This window comes from Protomyctophum bolini, assembly GCF_963924005.1.
Source record: "Protomyctophum bolini genome assembly, chromosome: 19".
NCBI lineage: Eukaryota > Metazoa > Chordata > Actinopteri > Myctophiformes > Myctophidae > Protomyctophum > Protomyctophum bolini.
This window is the reverse complement of record NC_137880.1, coordinates 37,608,376-37,617,369: the sequence shown is the minus strand read 5'-3', so window position 1 is coordinate 37,617,369 and position 8,994 is coordinate 37,608,376. Positions and strand designations below refer to the sequence as shown.

The following is an 8,994-nucleotide window of genomic DNA, read 5'->3' as shown; positions in this document are numbered from 1 at the left end:
AGCACGCCACCGAGTGGCGCGCTACGAGCTTGTAGGTCTGCTATTTTTTAGAAAAATCGTGAAAATATGGCACAAGTATTTTTGAATTATATTCTTTCAGAAGAGTTTTTATTTATATTTCGACGCGAGGTTCTAAATAAACCCTGCTTTATACCGTAGTTTACCGGGGGATCCCACAGGGCTACATCCTTCCCCTCCCCCTCTCTTTTTGACCTCTACACACAAAATCTCTTCCGCAAAAAATAGCTGAACTACAAGCTTACAAGCGTGACCGTCGTGAGCTAGCAGAGATCATCATTGCACCCAGAATACTAGGAGATGCTATTGGGTTCATATAGTTAAAGTGGAACATGTTTAACAACTGCAGGAACATTTTCAACAGTTCGTAAAGTTCTCGGGGGGGCAAAAACACCAGACAATTAAAGCATGTCAACCAGCTGTTGATTTTAGATAAACCGCGTGGGGCCGCAAAACATATTGGAACAACTTTGACCACAACGGAAGTTTGGACTGTGGGTCACGCTGTCTGAATAAGAATAACAGAAGTGACACAAATCTTTGGAGAATAAGAAGATATAACAGTAGAGAATCAACAAACCATTCAAATGGATAGTTCTTGTTGATTTTAGAGTAGAATATAGCTTGTTTTGTTTGGCGTGTGGGCGCTTTTCAGCCCTTTTAATCACCGATAATTTCCGAGGACACTGAATATGGCCTATACTCAGAGAGGGACAGACAGACAGACAGACAGACAGACAGACAGACAGACAGACAGATATCAAAAAAACTTGGGTGTTAGTTTCTAAGCAATAACCACTGAACAAACACTATACCAAAACAGAGCTTGCTATAGAACAATAACCCATTATTGCCACGTTACGTTATAAACCAGATGCTTAGTGCAAATGTTTTGAGTTAACCTACTATACGCTCATTCAGCCAACCATGTGACCTACTACGCTCATTTAGCCAACCATGTGACCTACTACGCTCATTTAGCCAACCATGTGACCTACTACGCTCATTCAGCCAACCATGTGACCTACTACGCTCATTCAGCCAACCACCTTTCCTGCTGTATACGCAAGCACCAAGTCGAGTATAACAATTTGAGTCGATGAAGCTACTACGAGGTAAATATGTTTACGAGTAACGTCGGGGGATCTTAGTACGCACACACACCCATAACGGGCATACAGCTTCTTTGAGGTTGATGACGAATATAAGAATATGTCTTAAACAATTCTCCCCCCACCCCCCCACTACCCGCCCCAGCCCCCCCGCCCCACCCAACCCAGTGCAATTTCACACAATATACAGTACACATATTTATATATTATAGACCAGTTGAGGACTATTGCTTTAACAACTGAAATGAGGAAAAATATGAAGAGAAATGAACACATACGTACATGTATGTATGGCCTCGGAGAGCCACACACAGTTCATCATCAGGACATTTTATACATTTAACACACTCCCAATTGTTTGAGCTCAAAAGATAAAGATAAACAAATGTCACAGAAGCTTCATAAAGGTGATATAGATATAGAACAATGCATGGGTCTCTGGTTATAACGAGACCACACGGTTTGCCTGATTTCTGTACACAGCATGTTGTCTATATATACAATTATCATGATCCCGCATCGATCAGGGCCAACATTTTACCTCTTTTTAAAACAAATCCTTCGTCGTCCTTCATTCTTTCCTCTTCATGTCTGCCGCCATTTTAAAGGTGACCGAAAAAAGACGAAAAAGTAAAATAAAAAAAAAGTCAAAAGATTATCAGTCTCATACTTTCACGTGTCAGTTTGGCGCACCAGTGTATTCTTCACGGGCCTTCTGTTCTGTTCTGTTCTGCAGCCTCGGGTCGGGTCCATATAGAGGCGTAGTGGTCCCGCCCCCCCTCCCCCTTTCAGAACCAACCACGAGGGTCACTGGGAAATAATTCCCCATCCATTTTCACCCATAGACGTTTTAACAAGTACTTATTTAAAGAGCTTTAAAGCCTCGGAACAAAGCCGACAGCCTAGAGTTCTCAAACTCTGCCCGAACCCGACCAAAATGTATGCTAATCAGTATAGGGCCGGGCCTGATCACTCAGTTAGGGCCCAGTTAGGGCCGGGCCTTCATTTTCGTGCGCGATGGCCCAGTTAGGGCCGAGCTAACAGCCCAGTTGACAAATCATGAACAAGGCCGAACAAGAAAAACAACAAAAAAAGTGTTTTTTTCGTCTTTCTAATTATCTGTTCGGTCCCAAAAACAAAGTGTGTTTATTGTCATGATTTGTCAACTCGGCTGTTGGCTTTGTCCCGAGGCTAATATACGGATAATTAAATAAATACTTTAAAAAAAACGTCTATGGGAAGAAAGAAAATATGGGGGAATTATTTCCTGGTGACCCTCATCGTTTCCCGAAAGGGGGGCCGGGGGGCGGGACCGCGACGCTCTCATATATACAGCTTTGTCTGTCAGACGTCTCGCCTACGCCACCACGTCCCCCCACCCAACCCCCCCCCATCAAGCCTTGGCCTCCAGCATCTCCAGGAACAGTTTGTGCATGGGGACCTTGCCCTGCATCTTGATGCTGTAGAAGTGCTGCACGGACTTGGCGGCGGTCTGGCGGAGCAGGGGGAGGGTCATGAGCAGCTTGCCCGCCCGCCGGGGGTCCTCGGCGTGCTGGGAGCCCTCAAAGTCCTGCAGGGCCTCGTGGAGAGAGTCCTGGAGCCGCTGCACCGCCTCGATGTCTTCTATGTGCATGGAGTCTGCATGGTGGAGGAGGAGGACAGGGAGGGGAAGGTAGAAAAGATCAGAAAGAAAGCAAGGAAGGAAGGAAAGAAAGCAGGAAAGGGAGGCGGTAGAGTGGCCGGATGGTGACCGCTAGGTTGCCAGTTCGAACCCGGGCTAAGTAAGCAAAGTAAGCAAAGGTACCATGTTTACCCTGCAGGGTAACTGGACTAAGCTCAAGAACTTGTTTACAGCCAGGCCCTGCTCATAGAACATTTCATGGTAGAGGGGTTCAATGCCTTGCTCAAAGGGCACTTCAACGGTGGTAATTTTAACGTGCCGGTTCCGGGGATACGAACTAGCGACGAACTAGCGACCTTCCGATATCCAGAGTTAGTGTCGAAGTGTCCTTGAGCAAGACACTGAACCCCTGATTGCTCCTGATGTGCTAGTTGTTAGTGCCTTAAATGGGTTTCTCCGCCATCGAGGTGTGAAATGTGTGTGTGAATGGGTGAATGTAATGTACAATCTATGTAAAGGTGTGTGAATGTGAATGTGTGAATGTAATGCACAATCTATGTAAAGGTGTATGAATGGGTGAATGTAATGTACAATCTATGTAAAGGTGTGTGAATGTGAATGTGTGAATGTAATGCACAATCTATGTAAAGGTGTATGAATGGGTGAATGTAATGCACAATCTATGTAAAGGTGTGTGAATGTGTGAATGTAATGCACAATCTATGTAAAGGTGTATGAATGGGTGAATGTAATGTACAATCTATGTAAAGGTGTGTGAATGTGAATGTGTGAATGTAATGCACAATCTATGTAAAGGTGTATGAATGGGTGAATGTAATGCACAATCTATGTAAAGGTGTGTGAATGTGTGAATGTAATGCACAATCTATGTAAAGGTGTGTGAATGTGAATGTGTGAATGTAATGCACAATCTATGTAAAGGTGTATGAATGGGTGAATGTAATGCACAATCTATGTAAAGGTGTGTGAATGTGAATGTGTGAATGTAATGCACAATCTATGTAAAGGTGTATGAATGGGTGAATGTAATGCACAATCTATGTAAAGGTGTGTGAATGTGTGAATGTAATGCACAATCTATGTAAAGGTGTATGAATGGGTGAATGTAATGCACAATCTATGTAAAGGTGTGTGAATGTGAATGTGTGAATGTAATGCACAATCTATGTAAAGGTGTATGAATGGGTGAATGTAATGCACAATCTATGTAAAGGTGTATGAATGGGTGAATGTAATGCACAATCTATGTAAAGGTGTGTGAATGTGTGAATGTAATGCACAATCTATGTAAAGGTGTGTGAATGTGAATGTGTGAATGTAATGCACAATCTATGTAAAGGTGTATGAATGGGTGAATGTAATGCACAATCTATGTAAAGGTGTGTGAATGTGAATGTGTGAATGTAATGCACAATCTATGTAAAGGTGTGTGAATGTGAATGTGTGAATGTAATGCACAATCTATGTAAAGGTGTGTGAATGTGTGTGTGAATGTAATGCACAATCTATGTAAAGGTGTGTGAATGTGTGTGTGAATGGGTGAATGTAATGCACAATCTATGTAAAGGTGTATGAATGTGTGAATGTAATGCACAATCTATGTAAAGGTGTATGAATGGGTGAATGTAATGCACAATCTATGTAAAGGTGTATGAATGGGTGAATGTAATGCACAATCTATGTAAAGGTGTGTGAATGGGTGAATGTAATGCACAATCTATGTAAAGGTGTGTGAATGGGTGAATGTAATGCACAATCTATGTAAAGGTGTGTGAATGGGTGAATGTAATGCACAATCTATGTAAAGGTGTATGAATGGGTGAATGTAATGCACAATCTATGTAAAGGTGTATGAATGGGTGAATGTAATGCACAATCTATGTAAAGGTGTATGAATGGGTGAATGTAATGCACAATCTATGTAAAGGTGTGTGAATGTGAATGTGTGAATGTAATGCACAATCTATGTAAAGGTGTGTGAATGTGAATGTGTGAATGTAATGCACAATCTATGTAAAGGTGTGTGAATGTGTGTGTGAATGTAATGCACAATCTATGTAAAGGTGTGTGAATGTGTGTGTGAATGGGTGAATGTAATGCACAATCTATGTAAAGGTGTATGAATGTGTGAATGTAATGCACAATCTATGTAAAGGTGTATGAATGGGTGAATGTAATGCACAATCTATGTAAAGGTGTATGAATGGGTGAATGTAATGCACAATCTATGTAAAGGTGTGTGAATGGGTGAATGTAATGCACAATCTATGTAAAGGTGTGTGAATGGGTGAATGTAATGCACAATCTATGTAAAGGTGTGTGAATGGGTGAATGTAATGCACAATCTATGTAAAGGTGTATGAATGGGTGAATGTAATGCACAATCTATGTAAAGGTGTATGAATGGGTGAATGTAATGCACAATCTATGTAAAGGTGTATGAATGGGTGAATGTAATGCACAATCTATGTAAAGGTGTATGAATGGGTGAATGTAATGCACAATCTATGTAAAGGTGTGTGAATGGGTGAATGTAATGCACAATCTATGTAAAGGTGTGTGAATGGGTGAATGTAATGCACAATCTATGTAAAGGTGTGTGAATGGGTGAATGTAATGCACAATCTATGTAAAGGTGTGTGAATGGGTGAATGTAATGCACAATCTATGTAAAGGTGTATGAATGTGTGAATGTAATGCACAATCTATGTAAAGGTGTATGAATGGGTGAATGTAATGCACAATCTATGTAAAGGTGTGTGAATGGGTGAATGTAATGCACAATCTATGTAAAGGTGTGTGAATGTGTGAATGTAATGCACAATCTATGTAAAGGTGTATGAATGTGTGAATGTAATGCACAATCTATGTAAAGGTGTATGAATGGGTGAATGTAATGCACAATCTATGTAAAGGTGTATGAATGGGTGAATGTAATGCACAATCTATGTAAAGGTGTATGAATGGGTGAATGTAATGCACAATCTATGTAAAGGTGTGTGAATGGGTGAATGTAATGCACAATCTATGTAAAGGTGTATGAATGGGTGAATGTAATGCACAATCTATGTAAAGGTGTGTGAATGGGTGAATGTAATGCACAATCTATGTAAAGGTGTGTGAATGTGTGTGTGAATGGGTGAATGCAATGCACAATCTATGTAAAGGTGTGTGAATGGGTGAATGTAATGCACAATCTATGTAAAGGTGTGTGAATGGGTGAATGTAATGCACAATCTATGTAAAGGTGTGTGAATGGGTGAATGTAATGCACAATCTATGTAAAGGTGTGTGAATGGGTGAATGTAATGCACAATCTATGTAAAGGTGTGTGAATGGGTGAATGTAATGCACAATCTATGTAAAGGTGTGTGAATGGGTGAATGTAATGCACAATCTATGTAAAGGTGTATGAATGGGTGAATGTAATGCACAATCTATGTAAAGGTGTGTGAATGGGTGAATGTAATGCACAATCTATGTAAAGGTGTATGAATGGGTGAATGTAATGCACAATCTATGTAAAGGTGTGTGAATGGGTGAATGTAATGCACAATCTATGTAAAGGTGTGTGAATGGGTGAATGTAATGCACAATCTATGTAAAGGTGTGTGAATGGGTGAATGTAATGCACAATCTATGTAAAGGTGTATGAATGGGTGAATGTAATGCACAATCTATGTAAAGGTGTGTGAATGGGTGAATGTAATGCACAATCTATGTAAAGGTGTATGAATGGGTGAATGTAATGCACAATCTATGTAAAGGTGTATGAATGGGTGAATGTAATGCACAATCTATGTAAAGGTGTGTGAATGGGTGAATGTAATGCACAATCTATGTAAAGGTGTATGAATGGGTGAATGTAATGCACAATCTATGTAAAGGTGTGTGAATGGGTGAATGTAATGCACAATCTATGTAAAGGTGTGTGAATGGGTGAATGTAATGCACAATCTATGTAAAGGTGTATGAATGGGTGAATGTAATGCACAATCTATGTAAAGGTGTGTGAATGGGTGAATGTAATGCACAATCTATGTAAAGGTGTATGAATGGGTGAATGTAATGCACAATCTATGTAAAGGTGTGTGAATGGGTGAATGTAATGCACAATCTATGTAAAGGTGTGTGAATGGGTGAATGTAATGCACAATCTATGTAAAGGTGTATGAATGGGTGAATGTAATGCACAATCTATGTAAAGGTGTGTGAATGGGTGAATGTAATGCACAATCTATGTAAAGGTGTGTGAATGGGTGAATGTAATGCACAATCTATGTAAAGGTGTGTGAATGGGTGAATGTAATGCACAATCTATGTAAAGGTGTATGAATGGGTGAATGTAATGCACAATCTATGTAAAGGTGTGTGAATGGGTGAATGTAATGCACAATCTATGTAAAGGTGTATGAATGGGTGAATGTAATGCACAATCTATGTAAAGGTGTATGAATGGGTGAATGTAATGCACAATCTATGTAAAGGTGTGTGAATGGGTGAATGTAATGCACAATCTATGTAAAGGTGTATGAATGGGTGAATGTAATGCACAATCTATGTAAAGGTGTGTGAATGGGTGAATGTAATGCACAATCTATGTAAAGGTGTGTGAATGGGTGAATGTAATGCACAATCTATGTAAAGGTGTATGAATGGGTGAATGTAATGCACAATCTATGTAAAGGTGTGTGAATGGGTGAATGTAATGCACAATCTATGTAAAGGTGTATGAATGGGTGAATGTAATGCACAATCTATGTAAAGGTGTGTGAATGGGTGAATGTAATGCACAATCTATGTAAAGGTGTGTGAATGGGTGAATGTAATGCACAATCTATGTAAAGGTGTGTGAATGGGTGAATGTAATGCACAATCTATGTAAAGGTGTGTGAATGGGTGAATGTAATGCACAATCTATGTAAAGGTGTGTGAATGGGTGAATGTAATGCACAATCTATGTAAAGGTGTGTGAATGGGTGAATGTAATGCACAATCTATGTAAAGGTGTGTGAATGTGTGTGTGAAATGTGAATGGGTGAATGTAATGCACAATCTATGTAAAGGTGTGTGAATGGGTGAATGTAATGCACAATCTATGTAAAGGTGTGTGAATGGGTGAATGTAATGCACAATCTATGTAAAGGTGTGTGAATGGGTGAATGTAATGCACAATCTATGTAAAGGTGTATGAATGGGTGAATGTAATGCACAATCTATGTAAAGGTGTGTGAATGGGTGAATGTAATGCACAATATTTGTAAAGGTGTGTGAATGTGTGAATGTAATGCACAATCTATGTAAAGGTGTGTGAATGGGTGAATGTAATGCACAATATTTGTAAAGGTGTGTGAATGTGTGAATGTAATGCACAATCTATGTAAAGGTGTGTGAATGGGTGAATGTAATGCACAATCTATGTAAAGGTGTGTGAATGTAATGCACAGTCTATGTAAAGGTGTATGAATGTGTGTGTGAATGGGTGAATGTAATGCACAATCTATGTAAAGGTGTGTGAATGGGTGAATGTAATGCACAATCTATGTAAAGGTGTGTGAATGTGTGAATGTAATGCACAGTCTATGTAAAGGTGTATGAATGTGTGTGTGAATGGGTGAATGTAATGCACAATCTATGTAAAGGTGTGTGAATGTGTGTGTGAATGGGTGAACGTAATGTACAATCTATGTAAAGGTGTGTGAATGGGTGAATGTAATGCACAATCTATGTAAAGGTGTGTGAATGTGTGTGTGAATGGTGAATGTAATGCACAATCTATGTAAAGGTGTGTGAATGTGTGTGTGTGAATGGGTGAATGTAATGCACAATCTATGTAAAGGTGTGTGAATGTGTGTGTGTGAATGGGTGAACGTAATGTACAATCTATGTAAAGGTGTGTGAATGTGTGTGTGAATGGGTGAATGTAATGCACAATCTATGTAAAGCGCCTTGGATAAAGGCGCTATATAAATGCACCATTTATCAAAGCAAGAAAGAAAGAAAGAAAGAAAGCAAGAAAGAAAGAAATAAAGAAAGAAAAAGAAATAAAGAAAGAAATGTGCCCGAGACACATTCAACAATTCAACAACATTCGGGTTCCCCATCCATGCACTGTTTTGTAGAACACAGTCCGTTTAGAGATTAAAATGAATTCATATAGCTTTCATGCTATAAAATTAGATATGAAAATCATAACACCATTTTCTGCATGGTGCTTCTTGT

General features: G+C 39.6%; 1 protein-coding gene across 1 annotated transcript in view; it reads right to left on the bottom strand.

Moving 5' to 3' along the window:
* Window positions 1-2,523: 2,523 nt before the first annotated feature.
* The window catches only part of LOC308334707 (steroid hormone receptor ERR2-like), a gene marked incomplete at its 3' end in the record, with an annotated part of 73,326 nt that continues 66,855 nt past the window's right edge, over window positions 2,524-8,994 (bottom strand). The window contains exon 6 of the mRNA XM_080791511.1: window positions 2,524-2,768. Within this exon, the coding sequence (XP_080647637.1) occupies window positions 2,524-2,768 (245 nt within the window). The remainder of the gene's footprint in view (window positions 2,769-8,994) is intronic.